Here is a 22,706-nt window from a genome sequence, read left to right on the forward strand (position 1 = left end):
GTCAAAACCTTTGGTCCAATCCTTATAGTAAGAGAGAGAGAGAGAGAGAGAGAGAGAGAGAGAGAGAGAGAGAGAGAGAGAGAGAGAGAGAGAGAGAGAGAGAGAGAGTGAGAGAGAAGAGAGGAAGGAAGAAAAAGAGAAAAGGGGCGTGTGTACAGAAACATGTGTATGGAACAAAGTGACGACGTCGAATCGATCCGTTTTGAAAGAACCGAAAGTTTGGACGGTGAAGCAAGGGTGCTGGCGAGCTGTGAACCAATCTCGCAAGAAATCGAAAGCAACGGTGAAAAACTATGTGAGACGCGACAGTCAGAGCAGAATGACCAAAGAAAAAGTGAGGATGATAATGGCGTGATGACGATGATCGAGTTTTGCGCGTACCAAGCATCAGCGAACGTCCCAAACGACTGCAAAATCATAAGTGGAACAAGCAACGAAACTTTTTATTCGCTTGAATATTTACAGGTTGATTTTCCAATAAATAACTCGACGAATGTGTCTGCAAAAGCAAATACAAGAGAAACGTAATAGATATGATCTATGATCGTCGAGTTATCCGGATAATTTATTTACCAATTGTACAGGTTCATTTTCTTAAATCGATAAACAAGAGTCGTTCACGCTTCTTGAGATTTTTCCAATTTTATACGTGAAGCGTCTGTTATCGACGCGCTTATATCTTGTGTTATTTCACGAATTTTCTCTACCGCTGTTTGTTCGTTCGCTGCAGTTAATCGAACTAATTGGCAAATATGCGGCATAAATAATTCGGCGAATGTTTGACGAAACAACAAGTTGACAAAGTGCATGATCCATGTTGTCGAGTTATTTCTTTCTTCTCTTATGAAATCATCCTGTAAAGTTAAATCTACATTGACATACAATTGTCCGCGGACACGTGTTACGGTTAATCAGCGTCTGTTTTACCGGCTGTTCCCAGAAAATACAGACACTGATTGGACGCGACGCGTGCCTGCGGACAATTGTTCGTCAGTGTGAGATTCAGCTTAAGACGTACTGATAGATAGAAATCATGGGTACGAAACGCCTATTCGAACGGCGAGAAATTCTTTCTCTTCTCTCCCCGTAGATGCATGTATTCGTAGTATAGGTTAACGAAAAGTGCGGATAGTGAGAAAGGGAGCTGCAGGACCGAGCGAGGAACGAGCAGTTGCGCATTCGACGACGATCACGTGGAATTTACAGGATTCTTTCATTTCCAATGTTCATCGTGATCGTCGTGTTTGTCGTCGTTGTTGTGGTCGTCGCCGCGAACTTAATCCCGGGAAATCCAATGTAAACCTTGTGTGTCGAGAACAGAGACGGGGGTTGGGGGATTGTTACACCTTACTATAAGAAATGGATTGGAACGAGTGTGTCTGACGAGTCGAGATCGCAACTACTTTGTTTCCTTGGAAATGATGCCGCGTGGCTCATCGAGCGTTACTCGGACAATACTCCGACGTAAATTAAGAGTAAAAGGTCGTCGTAAAAGTTGGTATATGCATCTAAGAGAATAAATCGTTAAATACAAGAGTATACAGCGATAATGTAATAAGAAGGAGGTATTGCGAGAAGGCCAAGTGAGAGCTCGTAAGGCGCGTAGCGCGTAGCACAGCCGAGGGATTTTTGCGCGCTTTTATCAATCCCGGAAATGTTTCGTGCGTGTCGAGTATGCTCTTTGCCGGTACGTGTCGGGTCTGAAAAGCGCTGGGACATAGCGGGACAACGATAACAAAGCTCTAGGTGTGTCGGTAAGATGCAAACAACGCAACGCGACTAGAGGCCTTGAATGGTTTTATTAACAATCCGGCCATTTTCATCTGTTAAATGACCTAACAAAATGAATACGGGTATGTATTGTGCGTTAAAAGATTCGCGAATCGAACTTCCGACATATCTGATATACGTATAATCCTTGGACGGTGAAAGCTGGGTCACGTCTCGTTCCTGCAAATATTTCACGTTTATTCCTTTAGAAATTATGGACTATTTTTTATTCTTCTTTTTTTAAAAATAAATTTAGAAGTAAACTTTCATTCGAGTAAAATTTTTCCTACTCGCTTTACTTTTTCTTATACAACATTCCCTCGGTAATATCGTAGCATGCTTGAAAAATAAATTACGTTAATATTTATTGTTTTATTTGAATTATAGGTATCCGTTATTTGATTTCACCAGGTAAAGATGTCTATGTATGATACACGAAATTTCTGCAGTGACCTGTAACAGTACGTTTTATCCAAATTGAAATCTTTGTTTATTCGAAGGAGAACTATCATCACGCAGTGGTAAAAAGATTTTCAATCGTCTTGGAAAACAAGATATTCGACAACGATGATCTAGCTTCCACCGACTGAAGGTTAATGCACGTTCTAATTGTAAATCCTGACCTCTAGATGAAACGTCCGCGATTCAGTAGTACGAACCGGTGCGGGTCAGACAACTCCTCGGTGCGAAGAGAGAGAAATAGAGAAAGAGAGAGAAAGAAAGAGAGAGAGAGAGAAAGTGAGTGAGAGAGAGAGAGAGAGTCAGAGAGAGAGAAAGTGAGAGAGAGAGAGAGAGAGAGAGAGAGAGAGAGAGAGAGAAACTGATTCGCGACCGCGATTATTCCCAACCTTTCGTCACGACAGTAAAAAACGGAGCTCTATCGCGTCTAAACGATATATATGTATATGTATATACGAGTTATATATATGTATAGATCCGGAGCAACGACGACAAGAATTCGCTCGGCGAATCCCTCGAAGAATTCCGCCAAACTTCCACGCAAGGCTTTACTTTCTCTCTCGTTAGCGCTTAAAAAAAAAGGACAGTCTCTTTTCACGCGTGTACACGGAAAAAAAGAAAGACGGGAGGAATTTGGCAAAATGCTTCGAGCGTCGTGAAGGATAAACAGTTATATGAACAATATGACGATTTGTGCGGCAGACATCATACCGACAAAAGGAATATATATATATATATAATATATATATATAAACACACATGTGTGTGCATGTATGTATGTATGTATGTATGTATGTACGTACGTATGTATGTATGTGTGCGTGTGCGCGTATGGGCGTGTGTGGGCGTGTATTATATATATATATATTTCGTGTGTGAATATATATTTGGAATTGGTGATTGTATAAGTGTACATATGTTTGCATATATATGTGCGTTTGGATGTATGGATATTTATATATATATATATAGTATATAAAATAGTACAGAATAATAATGGTAATAATAATAATAATGATAATAATAATAATAAAGTAGAAATATTAATAATAATAATTAATAATTTATAAATATATGAATCATTAAAAAATTACTCGTGACTGGTCTGTATGGCCTCCTTGAAGTTAGTACTCCACTTCCAGCCATACTAAAAAATTAATATAATATTCACTATCTTGCCTGCAACCTGCGTTTTATAGTTCTTATTAAAAAGGAAAAGTAGAGACAGAGAGGAATATATATATATAATATATAGAGAGATATTATTTCTTTAATTAATAAACAGTCTAATTTAAAAACTCGCTGTGTCGAAACAGCGGCGTAAGGTCTGCGTAACCCGCGTCGCTTGTCAGGCATATACTCGTATCAGGACGACGTTACATGTGGCAAAGCATCATCATCATCATCATCATCGTTAGAGCCGATCGAACCTCTCGTTTCGCTCGTATTATCGGAAAGAGAAGGGACGATCGAAACGCGAGCAACAACCGACGATGGCGAACAAATTTTTGTCGTTGTTGTCTCGCGTCCAGCCCGCCGCTCCAAATTCGTCTCTTTCGAACAAGATTTAATTAAAAAAAAAAGACAAGATTTTTATATATATATAATATATAATATAGTGGGAACAAACGCTCTTTAATCCCGTCGCGACGCAGATTTTTCCTTTCTTTTTTCCTTTTTTTATCCCCTTAAGTCACAACTAACACTGAGAATGATCTGACAAAACACGGTCGCCGGCACTCGCGGTCATTCGATACAGAAGCAAAGAAAACAAGGAGACAGAGAAAATTGGGAAAAAGAGCTTTTCGTATCGTGGCTCGACGACCGAAACTCGTTTTGTCACATCATACGCTGCTAAATGTATAAAAAATATCTATACTATCGGGACACAGCAAACACTGAAAATATTGGTGATGGGGGGTTGATCAGGGTGGAAGTCAGGGTCCATGTCACAAAGAGACACAAGTTGAAGGAAGATTCGTTTTGTCACTGGGACGTTCGATAGAAACGCGTGTTTGGCGTACTGCCCCAATCCTTTACCTCTATAGAGTAACGAGACTTGGTCCTGGCCGCTGAATTTTCGCGACAAAGCTCGTCCGAGAAACGAGCGGCTCGTTTCGTATCGAGGAAAGGTTTACATTAGATTTCGAATAGACTTCGATCGAGAGATCCAACGGTCGACGAAGAGATCCATGGATCCAACGAAGATCCATTTTGGAGTAACGAACACGCGAAGACCGTATCTTTCGCGAACTTGAAGCCGTAGAGAAGGCACTGTACGCACGAGATCGTTTCCAGAGACGAATCCCGAGACCGAGTTTACTCTTGGATACAGGCGAATCAAGCAAAGTGTATTTCGGTGGCACGCGTTTCGCAGTGTTTTGGTGCCGATTGCGTGAAAGATCACGAATGCACGCATGGACTCGCGTATGTACGTACACTCCCGTTTTTAAGTATTAGGACACCTAGTGGTATATTGTACAGAGTGCGATACATTGGTATAGATTTAGTCCGATCAGAATTTTCAATTCGTACAAAATAATATCCAGTAACATATGGATATAATTTGACGAAGAAATTGTTTGCAAGAATTTTTCGAATGAGAAAATTATACAATCTCGTTGGTATAGCATATATCGTCTAGCATAGCATTATACAGTTGTAACATTATAGTATTATAGTATCGTATAATTGTATAATTCTATGTATATTTCTAAAAGTATTACGATATGGTAGAATTATAAAATTATAGAACTATGCAGATTGTTCATCTCCAATTTCCAAAATATCTTCGTTGCTTTTTTTTATCGATAGAAGGAATGGTGCGAGGATAAAGCTAATTGGCTTAAACTGACGTGAAGTTATCTCTTCAACCTAACCTAATCCAAATCCAACTTTTCACGAGTGTTCTAACACTTATGAACGAGAGTGTACATACGATACGCATACAAAATATACGAAAGAGTATGTGTACCAATACCAAAAGTACGATATGTATATATACATATATAGTTATGTATACAGTTATATAAATATATATGTGTAGACAAAATTCTATGTCACTCGTGGCATGCGCTGTTTAGCATAATAGGATACGGGGTAAGCGGTGGTCAGACTTAACGTACGTCACTGCAAGATACCACATTGTTTTACTCGATTAGGCAAAGATAGATCTACAAAGCTCTGGAGTGGTGTTTCTGATGCTACTCTCATTTAAACAACGAGACTATGTCAAAAGACCGCGTCACATTTTCGCTCGCGACATCACAGGATTTGCTTTGTTTTAATCACTCGCGGAAAGTTTTCGACAGTTCTGTCGCTTCTAGCCGCGTGTAAAGTTCTCTTTGTCAAGCAAATCGTACAAACACGACGAAGAAAGGGGAACCACGTGCATCGACTTTGCAAAGATTTCTCGGCACAATCCACGCGAACGTCCCACGAAGAAACGTAGAACGCGAAATTGCGTTTGTGCTCCGTGTCGAGTGCCTTTTATCAACAACGGTACGCGATCTTTCATCGAGATTTCCGCAAATCAAACGCTTCGTTCTTTTTTTCATCCTTCTCGGAAGGGGGCAGAGAGGTTTCCAAAGCGCGACAAACTGGATCACAGGATCGTGATAGGTTTTTTCTTCAGGAATTCCATGCAACGGGTATTATTGGAACGGAAATAGCTGAGAAAGAAGTCGAACGAGGATCCAGATTAGATAGACAGAGACATTAGAAAAGAGAAAAAGAAATAAAAGACAGCGAGCGAGCGAGCGAGCGGGGCAAATGAAGCGTTACCTTGGAATGTTGAGCAGAAGTCGGTGTTATCGGTGGCGTCTCCTCGGCGTCTACGCTCGCTGCTGCGTTTGGTAATCGCTGCTCTTGCACCGACGCCAAACTGCGGAATATACAGATTACCATTTAGTTTTGATGAACGCAACGTCAAATTTCTTCTATCCTTTTATAATTCTCACTCGTTTCCCAGTTAATTTTGTGCATCTTTTGTTGCTCGCTTACATGACGCTAATTCAGTGGACCGTATTCAAGGACTGTAGCAATGTTACCTACCGTTTGAGCGTCACGAGGGTACTAGTGAGCTTTTTGCAACGCTTCAACGCCGACTCTAATCGTTCTGGCTCTTCTTTCAGAAATTTCTCGGCTCGTACGACCATCTCCATTTCAGAACTCAATAAACCCTTCATACCTTCCTGAAGACTCGGGAATCGCACCTTCAGGTCCGCCACCGTTTTGCTAAAACAGAGAATGCGGTATGTCACATCGTTTTCAATGGGAATATAGGATTTACTTTTGAAAGTAAAGAAATGCATGTGTGTGGTGACGTTATAAAATTAGTCAAACTTGAAAGTACATGGGTTTAGTTCTTGAAAGCTTTTGCAACTGTCGTTTAGCTTTTACCAATTTAGTAATTCGCCTTTCTCTCTCTTTCTCCCTTTACCTGGATTTGCTCATTATCAAGGCCATGTTCTCCACATCCGACATATTGACCCTTGTCTTTCTGTTTATGACGTTGCCACGTAGTTCCTCCACCGTGTTCTCCAGCTCGCTGAAAGCGACAGATCATGTGTCAGCGATTGTAGAGAATGCATTTAAGAGATACGAGAAGAAACGAGAGAGTAAAATGAAACACGTACGTTAGATCTTTTACCAGCCTCAACATCTCCTGCCTGTAGAGGTCTTCCTCGCGGCTCAGTCGAATCTTCTCCGCATCCCAAGCTGCGTCGCCGCACGACAGCAACATTGTCCTACGATGCACACAAATTAATAAAAATAGTCAATGATTATATTAAACGATATTATTAACAATATAATTATACGTGTTCAAGAAGATGAACAGATACGTCTGAGGTACGCGTGTTTGAAATAGGAATGTGAATGAGTCTTTGGATTTGCTCAAAGTAAAGCACGTAACTGTATCTTTGAACAGCATACAGATTCAAATTCATTGCACAAGTACAGTATTTTGAATACTACTGTATTTTGAATTTCACCTATTAAATGAGCGTATGTGGTAGCGTTTCCATTAGAATTGGTTGCGGAAGAAATAACATTTAACCCCAACCTAAAGCCAGAGACCCACCGGGGCTCAACCAAATTTCTTCTCCAAAGATCAGTAAGCAATTTTTAAGGTTAACTCGTTGAATGCCATGGGGTGATCGGTGACCCGCACTTAACTTGGCCGTGGCGCCGTGCGGGTCACCGGTGACAGGCGTAACAAGATTAGTAGAAATACATAATTTGAAGAAATGTGAATAATTATAAATGTTTTATTATTACCATTGTTACTATAATGGTGTGACGAAATTAATGCAGAGTCTTGACAGTAAAGTAGACAATCTTATGGCGGTTCTTTAGAATTATTGCGGGTCCGAATAAGTATGACCAAGGGATGGATTATGGTTTATGGTAGGTCCCGAGACATAATAACGTAGAACAATTATTTAGCAACGCGAAGAAACAATATGAGATAATTGATAATCGCAAATAATAAGTGAATCGAGCGAAATTGCACTACAGCGCCATGTGAGTCACCAGTAACCTCAGTGAGATAAATTCATTAATAATGATTATATACCGTAACATATCTCTTGTAGGTAATGTTTCAACATTATATGTATCGCATAACAAAAAATTCATCGTGACGCTACGGCCAAACCTTGTAAAACTGGCGTGTCATTCAACTTGTTAATATTAGGTTGTCAACTAAGTGATTGCGGATTTTGTCATTAGGTAGTAATGACAAACCCGCAATTACTTAGTTGCTAACCCAATATTTGAGAAATTAAATGAAATCGACCGTACACGTTAAAGTTAATATGTCTTTCGTTTGTAGTTTAGTTTACGTAAACTTAGATGGAGCAAGGTGACTATGCCACAATACGTGTGGCTGTATCAGATGTGGTCGTAATGTATATTTATATAGAAACACATAAACATAAGTAGAATTCATTTCAAGTATCTTGTGAGGTGCGCAGGCTATATAACCGGCCATATGGTCGTCGGGCATACTTGTGCACTGAATTTACACGTGTATAGCGCTCGAGAACGCAGTTACACGCAGTGTGTGGTCGGCTTTGGAACTATGTAAGCCTGTGATATCGAGCAATAAATATATGTTACACAAATGAAAGCAATGGAAGGATCGTCTTCCGTATAGAAAAAGAACACGACGAGGATGAAAAACACGTGTAAATATGATGAAGATAAAGAACGACTAGTCTGATATACAATAAATGAAAATGTTTCTTCTAATTATATATATATCACTTGGACTAAGTTTGAAGAAAGTTCCGCAGCTCTCCTCATACTTATTTCATTTTACGCACCTGATGGTGATGAACGTATCCAATATAGTCTCTCGTATGGTGTGCGCCTGGGCCTGAGACATGCGTCTCAGATTCCTAACTTCTTGCCTGAGGTCCTTCGCCTTCTTCTGTAAACCTCGCAGCTGGTTGTACATTTCCGGTGTCAAAGCCATGTCACGATAAACATATTGGCCAGCTACCAGTGTTGCCGGTTTTGGTGGCGGTGTCGGCTTGTGCCTGTCTCTCTCTGAAAATGATTCGGTCAAGCGTCAACGATCATGTTTCTGGTTCTTTTCATCGATTTCGCACGATACATCGTGCTCACATGTACGGGCACAAGCGTTGGCATTTCCGCCCGTTAAACCGTGCGAAAATCGTTCAGCTTGATTATCGTCCTTTGATCCTTGTTACCTTGCGATCCAGTCAAATCGGATCGGATCGAGTTTGCCAGTAGCAAGAAACGTAATCGAAAATGGGGCAGTGACGATCGATCAATGAGATTGAATGATCCGTAAAAATAACTATGACAATGTGGCAATAATTGTGGCAGACGATAAATTTGACGGTAAATTTAAAAACGTTTGTAACATTCTTATCTCTCACCGCGTTTCAATTTATAGATGAGGTAGGAAGCGCTGTCAGCCGGCCGGATTTAGCGGCTGGCGCCATCTGTCACTCGTTAATGCGACGCCTTTCGCACGATCAAAGGGCGGACTGGTGCACGAGAATATGAACGAAGGGCGAGTGACCAGTCGTACAATTTCGCTGACATTTTTATCGTCACCATTGTATCGGCGACTAGGCGATGAAAGCTGTGCAGAGGGCAGCAAAGGGATAGGAACAAAAGAAACGAATGGACGAGTATGGACGATGGTATCATGGACGATCAACGATCATGCGTCTTATAGGACGTTTTACCTCTGAATTATCCTCTCGAGTTCCAGGGCAATCACCCATCTATAGACAGTGTGCGATCGAGCCGTGAGTTGCGTCGAAAAGCGTCATTTATCCTACTACGTGTAACTTGTTGGTTGCTTTAAAAAATGGATCTGTCGACGCTGCTTTTCGACCATCTCGTTCTCGAATGCACTGTCGGAAATTTCGCACGCAAGCGGAAGAACCGTGTTCTTCGGTGATTGGCTAGGTGCACGAACGATTAAAACAAAAACGATTGGATAATACACCGTATCTGGATATTTAAACACACAATTGCGGACCAAAAACCCAACGAAAGAAATAGAGAAGGAACGAGAGGGGCAGAGGCGTAAAAAGAAGAAAGAACGATCAATAAGGTTAATCACAAGAACAAGTGGAGGTAACGAGACACAAGGGTTGGTGGAAGCATAAAAAAACACGAAACAGGTTTACCTTGCGAAGACATCCTCGGCAACGTGGAGGATTTGATCGCCGGTTTTGTTGGTTTTGTGTCCGCTAGTCGTGATGGAAGGCATTGCACGAGAAGTCGTTAGAGATTATTGCGTTAGTATGAACTACTCCGACAAGGATATTTTTTTATCTCTCTCTCTGAGTACATCTTTAACCTTTGGTGCTTGAGAGAAAGAAAGACGGCGGAGCTGCAGACGATCGACATCGGCGGTTTCTTAATCTGCTCGGATCGAACGAGCCCGATATCCGCGCGGTTTGCAAAACCTAACCCCAATCGATTTGTAATTACGGGCAGACCGCGTAACGAGAAAGAACAGATCGTCAGCGATTTTCTTCGCCGACTAGGGACATCTGCCGGCGATTAAGCTAAGGACGTCGTTGACCCAGTTGGATTTTACTATAATTCCCATGATAATTGCAACATCTATATACCGCACAATTCCGCATTGTCGAAACAGGCTTTCGTTCGATTTAATCGTTCGAACGGAACTCTGCTTCCATCTGCCGCTCCACGGTTTTCTTTTTCTCTTCGATTGAAGAATTGAAGAATAACTCGATTCTCCGAGAGGAGCGTGCTTAGTGAAAAAGTATCGTATAATAATTTCGTAGAATGTGCGGTAACCATTACCTGCGTGCTGCGGGGAATGCTGCTTGGGGGAATTCATGTCTGGTGGCTCGTCACTGAAGGACACTGACTTTTCAAACGACACCGACTTGTCTGGAATAGAGGATGATCAGAGCATGTTTCTTGCGATACTCGTGCTAAAGTGGGCTTTTTGGTTATAGCGAACGGGCGTGCGCGCGACAAACTTTCGAAATTAAAGGAAATGGTGCTAAACGTCGAGCCGTAAATCGAAAGTAAGTGCGACGAGTTTTCGTGCATCAATGGGACAGGAAACGTAAAGCTTAAACTCATATACGCGGACATAGAACGTTTCGTTCTAATCGATCCACGAACATTTCTTTGAAACTGTACACGTTGTTCAAAAAAAAGGTGTTTTTTCAAATCGAATCTACTTTTTTTTCCAGAGGATCTTGCAATGCTCGGCTTTGTTTTTTTTTTTTTTTTTAATGTAAATATACATTTTTTTTGTACAACGTACGATGCAATTTTAAATCTCTAGGATAAAAAGCATCGAGGTGGAATTTAAAGTATTTGTGATATTTTAGCTTTGATCTTACAAAATTGAAACTTTTTACGAGAACTGAGCAAAGATAATACCGTGCTTTTATATTTATGCTTTTTTTTCGTATCCTTCCTACACTCGATTCGACGAAATTAACTTTGAAATGTCTTTTATACTAAGCACTTTTAATACCTTCATTTTCCAGGAGTATTAAAAATTAGATATCGAACGATATATGAAAAAAATGTATAGTTCCGTTTGAAGAAGCAAACGTCATTTTGAGATTTCCTAGAGATCAGAATTTGTTGAAAGAACGAGTTTTATTTGAAGCGTCTTACAGCGTACAGTTTAGGAGACATTTGAGTAGATCCATTAAAATGAGACGCTGTGTATACGCGGTTACCCCCACGCAGTCAACCGTGCCTGGGTCTATCTCGAGCCACGTCTCGATGTAACCCGAAACAAAGTCAACGTTAATTTTCAGTGAAAAGCACTTGCGTGTTTCCAATTTCTAAGCAGAATTCTGAAAAAGATCTTGTAATTTAAAAGTCTGTAGCCTTCATCTGGCATAAAATGAAACACATAAATCCCAACGACGAAAATAAGAGAATAAAATAGATCTGACTCTATATACTGAGATATCACCAGGCATATATACGAATAGATAAACAAAAAGAAAAGAAAAATGGTTACCTGGGCAAAACTTGTTATAGCACACTGCGGATATTTATGCGAATTAATATTTCTTCACGTTAAAATTAAATTAAAAAAAAAAGGAATTTAAGTGAATTTAAGTAAGAATCACCTATCAAATATTGTAACAGTTACTATACTTTTGATATTTTATAGATATACATTTTTCACGTTACATGGATTCTATGTATTTTTGCACTTTCAAATATTTATTTATTTATTTACCAGATACGTCCTTTGGTATAAGAGGTAGAACGTGAAGGAAACGTATATACAAATACATTTTACTCAACCGTGCTCAAGTATTTCGACACTTTGACATTATAACAAGTGTGTAAGGTACAGTTTACCAATTTTCGTCTCTGATCTTATCTCAGGCAATGGCATACCGTCTGAGACGTAAAAGTGGAAGCATTTTGATTATATAGGTCTCTGTAATACCGACTATTTATTACAGACGAATGTGCAATCTGATAGATGCGTATTCCTTGTTTCGATTTCAATTGAACAAGACTGTCGATTCCACTTACGGCTACGAGGCAGGGAATTAACGTTATAGAGATATTCCTCTACGTTGTGTATCTTCATTATGTTCCCTAACATTGGAAATATAATAAAAGTGGATATTCTGATCGCATTGTAGCCCGAGTGTGCAAAGTCCAAATACTAATACACGGTAGTATATATAAGAAAAAAAAGGAAGGTAAAGGAGAACGAGAAGAAAAGAAAAAAGCAGAGGAAAATCGAAAATAAATGTACCATAAATGCATAAAAATCCACAGTTTGCTTATAGTTGCTCTTGAGTCGGCAACCAAATGATTGCGAATTTTGTCAATACCAACTAATGATAAAATCCGCAATCACTTAATTGTCAACCCAATAGAACCGATTGCAAGCGAACGGGACAAATGTCGAAACGTATTTACCGAAACGGTTTAAGAATTTTCTAGACGCGGTCGATTCTATAGAAACCGATAACGCCGAAAGTAAGGAGGTTGGTGCCAAGTGCCTTCGGAAGATGCGCCGCGTATTGTGCTTGAACGATGCAAAAGAAACGTCAGAAAGAAGCTGAGGGTGAAAGTAGGCGCGCGCGCGAAAATGATAGAGAGAGAGAGAAAGAGAGAAAGATGGAGAAAGCGCGTGCAGTGCACGAATCGCTGCTATGTGTTACGATTTACTGGCAAAAAAAAGAATAAGGCGACGATGCGTTTGTTGCATGGATAAACAGGAGAAACGTGTATACTTTGTGAACCGCACCTTTGCCTAACTTTGGTGGTTTTACGTCAGTCCTTAAGTACGAGTCATCTGTAACGGCAGGTTGAGACACTTGAATTTTACAAAGGAGAACCGTTTTAATCACATTGGTTAAACGTAGGGCACTATTATAAAATGTATATAAGTAGTAATAGAGTAATATAGTATATAATAGTAATTTCAATAATAATAACGATAATAATAATAAGAAGAAGAATAAGAAGAAGTAGTAGTAGAAGAAAAATAATGTTAAGAATAATAATATAAGTATATATGAGTAACAATAATGATATAACGTATGAGTAAATACACACACACATATATATATATATATATATATATATATATATATATATATAAACTATGTATTACAGCGGTTACAGTGATTCGACGGAAAAATAGAATATAGAAGAAGATGAAGAAGACACACCTGGCAATGAGGCAGAGCTGGAGCTAGAGTGTTTGTCGAACTCGTCCCCGGCGCCTGGTGTGTGCGTCAGTTGGAATAACAAAGCAGTTGTACAGCAGGGTTCAGGAAACTTAAACACCGCGTTACAACACGTGGCAGCGGTAACGTCGCGTTAGAATTAATTTTATTTTATTATAACACAATTTTTTAATTACATGCTTTTTTCGTTAGGAGGAGATGACGTCCATCAACGAATATTTGAAAAATTAATTTTACATTAATAAAACACATTTAAATTATATTCGTGGAGTTTGGAAAAATAACAGGACTGAAAAGTCGTGGAATTACTTGGAAGAACCGCGTCGTACCGCTGCCACTGCATAAACCGTGGCGCAAAAACGTATTGTTAGATCTAACGAAGGCGCAGCCTGGCAGACAGTCATGGGCGCCTGTTCTGCTGCCTCCGAATCGAATGGAATCGGTATCGTTTAAACTCTGTGGTATCTAAAGAAGGAAAATCGAGAGAGAAAACGCGAACGATCGTAGGAACGACGTAAACGAAGAAAGCTAAGGGGCGGACGAACATTCACGCAGAGAGAACGGGACAGGCGGTAAAGCGTCGCAGAATAAATCCGTTGAACGTAACGAGCTAATGCTTCTAATGTGTCTAAGTGCGACGAAAGATCGAATGGAAAAGAAATGCGAATCCGTTCGTTTCGACGAGACGAATTATTCTCGTCGAGGCGACTCGGATGGCGTGAACGCAAGAGACTGTGAAATTAAATTGGCCAAGAGAAGATGATGATGGGAAGAGGTGGACCGATGAAAAGAAAAATCTACGCGAAACCAAGGGACGAAAGTTTCTTTCGCATATAACAGAGAAACCGGGTGTGGCGCGTCTAACGACCAAAAGATTACGCGCATGTTGCAGTTAGTGTGAATGGAGAATTTGAGAAAGCGGACGGACAACGTACCTGGTCCTCTCGCGTAAGGATCGCGTCCAGCTGGAACTTGTAGATAATCACGAGGCGATGGACTCGTGTGAGGTGCGTGGGTCAGAGCCTTCTGCACTAGACCTGTCAGGTTCGCCAGCTGCCTCTCCATATGTTCTACCCTTATCCTAGACAAGGAACGAGCAAATTTCGGTTAACCGGCGCGTTTGTTACCACGGCCCGGACAGCACACAGTCTGTTTATGGATGTCGTAAAGACGTACGATTAATGCCCTGGAAACGTGCGGCGAAACGTGGCAAATTGCGACGGGGCAGCTTGTCAGCAGTAATAGCAAAATTATTATAAAATAATTCCTGGTCTTTTGTAACGCATTGGGAAATTTAAAAACCGCATAGATACATAGACTGTACGTAGTTCCGATCAAGTCGTAGGATGGTGGAGCTTGAAACGGACGTGAAACGGACGTGAAACGTACATACGTCTTTGAGACATCGTGCGCTGTCTGGGGTGGTTCCGGTTTCTGCATGTTGTAGACAAAATCTAAATCTAATCGGGCTTAGTATCTTCCAAAGAAGCGTTCCACAGGATGCACGTACGCTTAGATATAATAAAATATCAACTGACGATAATGAGAATCGCGTGCAAGGTTCGTTCCGCATAACTCGCGATCTTTCTAAAGCCTACGTCGCCAGAAGGCTATACACAGAAGCGCTCAGATACACATTCTCTCTACGACCGCTAGTCGGCATGCTACATTCCACCGATCCGTATTTTCAGCGCAGAGCCGTTTTCCGGACGAAAGGGATGCCAATTTTCTCGAAATTCCCGTCCTTTCGATCGGACACGGCAGAATACACGGCGCATTCGAACAGTTGCTGGACCGATAGCTGATTTGCGTCTAACAGAAAAGTTTCCCGGATAAATTTAATTTTCATAAAAGACATAACCTAGCAAACACAAAGATGGCACCCCGCTGGGGTTAGCCACCCACATGCTATATTTATTTTTATTTTATTTTGTTTTACCAATAAGATATAACACTTTATGTCCTTCAGGACAAATTATAAAAAAAAAAAACAAAATAAATTAAAAAAAAAATATAATTTTCTTATTCGACGCAAATTATTTTTCGTCACCGACAAATTTTCGAAATTTCATCGACCATGTGACACAATTATTCTTATTATGTTACAGGAGAAGCTGATTTAAATATCTTACTTATAATTCAGGAATATGAACCTTTCGTAAGAATATGTGCAATTAATTGAAGTTAAGAAGGATCGCTTTCTTTTCCAATTTTCTCAAAAAATATAATTTCAGAAATGTATGTATGGGAAGGTCTATGTCTGAACTCCTACAACTAACGAAGTTATACGTATACTGATCGAGAAGCTTTTATACGAACGATTATTATTGGTAACAAGAAATTTCAAACACGTTTTTCTTCGATTTATATGTCTTAACGTGGCTTCAAATTTTCTGTGCACTTCCCATGCATGTGTGGCCATCGTTGTGGCCTGAACTAGGACGAATTCAATATCTTTCTTTCTTCTGCTTCCTTAAACTCCCGAAAGTCAAACGATGCAACGATAGTGCAGGCATTTTTCTAATTATCGAGTTTTTTCTTTTGTTCAAACTATAGTAAAACGGTTGGAATTATGGACCACGATGCCAATGTGTACGTGGGCATGTAATGCCATCGATTTTGACTTTCTTTCGCGATAAAAACACCAGGTAGATCTTGGCAAAATATGTATAAATACAGTCTGAAAGTTTGACTGTAAAAAGTGTTATAGCCTGTTTGTACAAAAATTGCCTGATCTAATCTTTTAGGTTAGCGTTAGGTTAGGTCGCTTAGCGTTTTACACTTGGAATACTCGCTTAAACGTTACTGTCCGGTTTATATCCTCGTAAAATAAGCAACAGGATATATAAGAGCAACGGTTTAGAATCGAAAATATTTGCTAAATATCATTAGGTTGTTCGAAAAGTTCTTTCGTTTCACAAGGAAATAATGGCTGCACAACGTTCTTTGTTTTATTTTATTTTGATCCGTTACTTTATCCTATAATTAATTTGTTTTTTTTTATTTTATTTTGGTTTTTACAATTTGTCCTGAAGGACATTTGGTAAAGTGTTATATCTCATTGGTAAATAAAAAAAAAATAAAATATGGCTACCCCCAGCGGGGTGCCATCTTCGTGTTTGCTAGGTTATGTCTTTTATGCCTATAATTAATTTATCCTACAATTTACATCGTATGATTGATTTTGCATTACGTGCAGTATATTAATACGTGCAATAAAATATGATATAAAAATGTTTCGCATCTATTTTCTCCCTCTAAAACGAAAGAAACTTTCCAGACAATCTAATAATAATAAATATTAATATTTGTGTAAATAATATCAGTCCAGAAACTGGGGCGAAAATGCGCCGCCATATGCGTGTACCTGATAAATTCGAGCATTATGAGAAACGCAGGACCGTATCGAATTTTGCGTTTCCATATGGAACATAACTTATCGTTCTCCATGCATGCCTCGACGCATACTATACACATGCATTGAACGAACGACGACCATTCCTGGGCAGAGTGCGAGTTTTTCAATAGCCGTGAACGGAGGTATTATACGTGAATTTCGAGGCGAGGTTTCCTCAGGTCAATGGAATCGACGGGAATACCGATCGATGAACTCGAAACGGCTGATATATAGTGGAATATTATCCACCAGGCGCCAATAGCAACGACGAACAAGTATAAATAACTCGGCTAAGGGAGCCTAGAGGGAAGCCAGTACGCTTTTCACTTTCCCTAGTCGTTACTCTCTCGCGATCCTCCGTTCTGCCGTGATAAATTTGTCAAGGCACCTACCATATCGATTGCTTCCTCTCCCCTGGGAACGGTAGTCGTCGTATCTATGGCTGACCATCACGACAAGAGCGACGTACAGTGGCCAAATCGAACGACGGACAATTACCGGATGATCAACGAAACATAGAGCAACGAGAAAGCAAATACAGTCGACGAAAATACAGAAATTTTCTAATACATGGTAAATATTCAACGCCTAAATGATCTATGAGATCTACGTTCAGTTTGTCTCATTATTCGTGACGACACGTACAATAATATTGGGTTAGCAACAAAGCGATTGCAGATTTTGTCAATACCACCGAATGATAAAACCCACGATCATTTAGTTGCCAAGCTAATATAACGGTTACGATTTATCAGAATACAATTGGACCAAGCTGATAATTTCCGTCAAAGTGATTCGAAACGATGATCTTTATTCTGTGTATCGGTAAAATTTCTGCCACTGTGCGACGCGTTCGCAAGCGCATTCGTATATTCTGACCACACGATATATAATTTAAGTAGAGATAACCGGTCACGGTCAGACTCAGCATCTCCGTTTACAGAGAATTTCGAGGTCTGAGGTCGCGGTTCTATCGAAAACTAGAGAAGGTAGCTGAGTACCGAGTAGCGTCGTAGCTCTGGCCACCGGATGGCAAAGGTGGCGGTGCCCCTGGAGGAAACGGGGATCGCGGAGGACCGGATGGCGGACGGCCTGGCGGTTTCACACCGTAAAGGCTGTACGATTCCTCCAACAGCTCCGTATCGCTGCACCACCCACAACAGAGATATACGTATCCGCGCTATCAGCCATCCACGAGAGTCGAATTCGAGATCGCCACGACCAACTTTTGCTTTACGTCGTTGATACGATGTATCTCGTCGCACGCGCTCTTTGTGGTTCTTTCTTTTTCTTTTTTTTTTTTTTTATCGGATAGACTGGGCTTCGAAGGAAGTTAAAGGAACGAAAGTAGCAAAAACGAACGATTAGGATTGAAACATAATAGCTTCGCAACTTTTACTTTCACGAATTATCAACGAGTTTTGAATAATTATTATGAAGACAAATAGAAGTGTTTTTTTTTTTTTTTTTAAACACGTTCAAAGTAACTATCTTTATACCTCGGTCAAGTAGCATGTTGCAGTAGAGCAGCTTGAACAAATTTTGGAAAAGGCTTTCAAGTATTCTTCTTTGTCCCAGTTTTCAATTGACAATTTGAATATTATTTGTCACGAGGCTAAAATAATATTACGCTCTCCGTAAGCCTTGTAACTTATGTAAAATACTATTGCAAAATAGAATGGTTACTTCCCACCGCAGTCTATTTTATACGTATACATATAAGAAAATTCTGTATAAATATTGAGAAATTAGCGAGAAAGTATGAGAAAATCGACATGAAACGACCCAAGCGGTAGTCCGTGGAACTCCGGTTACCTGGCTTCCTCGTCGATAACTGGTGTCACTGTTCCCGAATACTGCGAGTAGTACGGGTCCTCGTAGCTGCTTCCAGCGCTGTAAGGACCAGGTGGATATCTGCCAGTTCCAGAGCCAACTCCCCCACCTCTTTCTGGACTGCTCATATAACCGCTTTCCCCGTGCAGTCGATCTGTAGAATCACAAGGATTAGTACAATCACGCAGAGGGTAAACGATCTGCCTATGCAACCGAAAATTATTTTAAGAAATTCGTAGTTCAGCGGGTGGAGAAAATTTTGTTGCATTTATGGGATCGCGATTCGAGAACGAAGATTATTATCGGTATCGATGGGGTCAAGAGAGAAAATGGACTATCCAGGTGCAAGATATAGCGGCATCGTGAAGTAATCTGATGATTTCGCTATACCTTGATCCAGACTATGCAGACTTCGAACGTGCTTCTTATGGGATGTCAAAGAGTTCTACGAATTTTCATTGGTGATAATAGGATCGGACACGATATCATGGGGTTGACGGGCGATGCTCTACTTTAGATACTGTATACCACACATGGGGAAGGTTACGTATACATTGCAAGATACTTTGAGAGTGTCCAAGGGGTCGCGTCTCGTTCGACCGAATCTCAAGAATATCAATTTCAGGGCCTCTTTCTCTCTCTCTCTTTCTTTCTCTCTCTTTCTTTCTCTTTCACTCTCTTTCGAAGCCATTCCGTTGCGACCAAAGCGCCTCCATAGTCAAAATCTTCAGAGTCAATTGGGCAATGTTATGCAAAAAACCTATCAACCTTCAACGATCTGAAATGGAGTAAATTTAGTCTGAAGTTTTTAATTTCAAAGAAAAGTGGCTTTATCACTGTTCTAGCTATTTCCTATACTTTATTTCTTTTTGCTTTACCATGTTTTTTAATGGCTCATCTAGCAGGGTAATTAATATTATTTAAAATTGTCTATGCGGTGTCTATTGGTTCATATTACTCGGCAATTTCAGTATCGGTATGATCAGCATATTGGCAGATGAGTAAAAGTACAATGTTAACACTTTACCGACAGCTAGCTGTTTCGGTTTAGACTTTCCAATACCATTCTTTTCGTTTATCGCGAACGGTAAGTTTCTCAAATTGGTATAAAACTATGGGAGCTTACAAAGCAACGCAACTGAGCAAGATACCTTAGTACTAAATATCAAAGTGTTGCTCAAATAATGAGAAAGATCGTTTATCGCCATGGCAACCGATTAAATATGGGTAAGTTATAGGTCGGTAAGCGTCAGCGACAAAAGCAGATTAATCGGCTATCGATCGGTAAGTGTCAACGACAAAAACCGATTAATCGGCTATTGGTCGGTAAGCGTCGACGACAAAAACCGATTAATCGGCTATTGGTCGGTAAGTGTTGACGACAAAAACCGATTAATCGGCTATTGGTCGGTAACCGTCGACGACAAAAACCGATTAATCGGCTATTGGTCGGTAACCGTCGACGACAAAAACCGATTAATCGGCTATTGGTCGGTAAGCGTTGGTGACAAATACCGATTAATCGGCTATCGATCGGTAAAGTGTTAAGATTAATTGCCACGAGTGAGTTTCTTTAGGTTTATTGCGACAAGAGGATGGAGAACTCATGCTGCGTGTCTTTCACTCTCAGTCAAGTACTTTGCAAGTTTCCTGCAAAATAACTGACAAGTCTAAAACGAGACAGTTTCAATGATTTTATAATGCAAGAGTTGTTTTGCAAAAGTAAAGATCGCAAGATTATTCGCATTACAGATCACTATTTTAACTAATTCGTTCTTATTTTGAGGGTTGCAGGATTCCTGCGTAATATGGCCCAGTTAGCAAGCTGGTTATCGAGATGGATAACATTCTCAAAAATATACTTCGTTAAACTGGAAATATATTTTTCACTTTTGCTCGATCAAACAGTGCGTTCCTCACCTCTCGGTTCGTAGCCGAGTTTCACCAGCTGCGAATTTTCTTGCCAGCGGATCCATCCGTATCAACTCTGGCGTACGAATCCGAGCGACCACGAGATGGCGTATTGTCTAACGACCCAATACCGAAACCCTCGACCTCGTTTTCTTTTCTCCACACACAGTTTCGATCTTCGAACGAGCCACGCAATCGGAGAGAGAGAAATATCGGGTTCGGCATCGAGAAAGATGGCGGATCGAAAATCGGGCGAACTTAACGCAGAGAGCCAATCCCGATCGACTGAAAAGGACCGAGAGGCAGAGCTGGGCATAGTTCGAGTAGACTTTTATAAATTATTCGAAATTTATTCACCGATGCCTCGTTATGTGTCGTCTTGCATCAAGACTAGTCGTTCACAGATACCAATCCTTTTACTGCATATTAACCTCGAAGGAGAAATTATTTCCAAATTCAGTTTCTAATTTTCTAACCAATTTATATTTTGTCAACGTATTTTCCAACTATAAGTAACAAAATTGACTAGAAATTTGCGTCATTATATTCGTCTGATTATCTCTACACGCACAAGCAGTCGAAATAAATAGAAAGTAAAATATAATATATAATAAATAAATATATATTAATATATATAAACAAAAAATAATAAATAATTCAAATTTCTTCATCTTTATTTGTTACTCGTCGTTCGAATCAATTTTGCCCAACTCTGGTCCGAGGTTTCCAGAGGGTTGTTTTAAGGCTACTACTGACCTGCTATACTATAGAGGGAGACCGAGCTGTCTCTAGAGAAGCGAGCCGAGCCCCCGAGGCTTCCAAGGGGACTCTTACCACACTGGTAGCTGCGAAGCGGCTTGGCCGGCGGCACCCCGCCACCACCTATCCAACCATCCGGAAAACCAAACAAAAACCAATGTACCCAGCTGGTCCGGTGTACGTCGCGTTTCTGCCCGACGTTCGTTCCTTTGCTAATTCGCGACTGGTAAAAGTGCACGGTACCGCGACTCGGAAATATTGGGTTGGAAACTAAGTGATTGCGGGATTTTGAGGTTAGGTGGTAATGACAAAACCCGCAATCACTTAGTTGCCAACCGAATAATTGGAGAATATATTAGACGACGAATTATTCGTCATCGTAATACGAGAAAATCGATGCTCTATAGATATATATAACATATATATATATATAATATATATATATATATTAATATTATATATTATATATATTAATAATTAATATATATATATATATATATATATATATATAACACGCTGTGTTTCCTGGATAAATAGCCCCATTTTATTAAAAAATTGTACCTTTACATAGGCAAACAGGGTTTGCCTATAAAATTTTCTCTCGTACAGCGTACGTTATACGAATTGATCGGAGGACAAAGGCGTTGGCAGACGAAAGAGAATTTTTGCACGACAGAACGAACAGCAGTTGGCATTTAATACTTGAGATGGAATGAAATAAAACTAATGCAATTTGTTTGTAGATAACAGCGAACGTAGGATCAAAATCAAAAAGGCAATATCCTTCTTTTAACGAAATTAAAGAAATCGAATTGGTCGATGGCAGACATTTTTGTCTAAATCACATGGGCTTGAAAGCAACACAGTTTTCACATATGTAAATGCCTGCAAATGAGGTGACACATCATTATCATCTTTATTGCTGTCACTTTCGTACGTTCCATATAACACAACGTTTGCAGAGCGGATGTTCGTATAACGCAGGCTCTATATTCTAACAATTTGTTATTATTAGATCGATAAAAATGAAACGTCGTTCTCTACGACTCTCTCTACGAATCTCTAAAACGTTATATATTCAATCAAAATAATTCGCATGTCGTTGAACAAAAATTTCTCAAAAACTATTTCGTTTCGTTATTGCAAAATATGAATTTTTCAATAGAAAAAGTTGAATATTTGTTCATTTATAATTCTCCTTAAATTAATTAAAGTGATTTACGCGTTAAAGAATCGCTTGGATGAAGCAGGAAACGTCTCAAACCGCTCCAAAATGCTAATTTCTAGAAATCATTTTTCCAAATTGAAGTTTACGTAAAGAAACCGCACGTAAAAATTTCATATTTTTATTATAAATCTTC

At 39.8% G+C, this 22,706-nt stretch overlaps 1 protein-coding gene and 1 long non-coding RNA gene across 9 annotated transcripts in view; one reads left to right on the forward strand and one right to left on the reverse strand.

Annotated features, from left to right (window-relative positions):
• The window catches only part of LOC132914594 (uncharacterized), a 172,084-nt gene that overhangs the window by 5,916 nt on the left and 143,462 nt on the right, over positions 1–22,706 (reverse strand). For 2 of the 7 annotated variants that reach the window (XM_060973817.1, XM_060973818.1), the window contains 14 exons: positions 21,343–21,468; positions 18,658–18,829; positions 17,844–17,987; positions 14,381–14,526; positions 13,428–13,481; positions 13,001–13,069; positions 10,552–10,641; positions 9,906–9,968; positions 8,559–8,784; positions 6,867–6,977; positions 6,671–6,778; positions 6,283–6,465; positions 6,013–6,112; positions 3,324–3,376 (listed from right to left, as the gene is read on the reverse strand). In XM_060973817.1, the coding sequence (XP_060829800.1) occupies positions 3,324–3,376; positions 6,013–6,112; positions 6,283–6,465; positions 6,671–6,778; positions 6,867–6,977; positions 8,559–8,784; positions 9,906–9,968; positions 10,552–10,641; positions 13,001–13,069; positions 13,428–13,481; positions 14,381–14,526; positions 17,844–17,987; positions 18,658–18,829; positions 21,343–21,468 (1,645 nt within the window). Of the gene's footprint in view, positions 1–3,323; positions 3,377–6,012; positions 6,113–6,282; positions 6,466–6,670; positions 6,779–6,866; positions 6,978–8,558; positions 8,785–9,905; positions 9,969–10,551; positions 10,642–13,000; positions 13,070–13,427; positions 13,482–14,380; positions 14,527–17,843; positions 18,000–18,657; positions 18,830–21,342; positions 21,469–22,706 lie in introns of all 7 variants that reach the window. The other 5 variants (XM_060973816.1, XM_060973811.1, XM_060973812.1 and 2 more) reach the window with 5 other exon arrangements.
• LOC132914607 (uncharacterized) overlaps positions 8,085–22,706 on the forward strand; it is a 157,993-nt gene continuing 143,371 nt past the window's right edge. For both annotated transcript variants that reach the window (XR_009659626.1, XR_009659625.1), the window contains exon 1: positions 8,085–8,095. This is a non-coding gene — a long non-coding RNA (uncharacterized LOC132914607). The remainder of the gene's footprint in view (positions 8,096–22,706) is intronic.

Source organism: Bombus pascuorum, chromosome 15 (genome assembly GCF_905332965.1).
Source record: "Bombus pascuorum chromosome 15, iyBomPasc1.1, whole genome shotgun sequence".
Classification (NCBI taxonomy): domain Eukaryota; kingdom Metazoa; phylum Arthropoda; class Insecta; order Hymenoptera; family Apidae; genus Bombus; species Bombus pascuorum.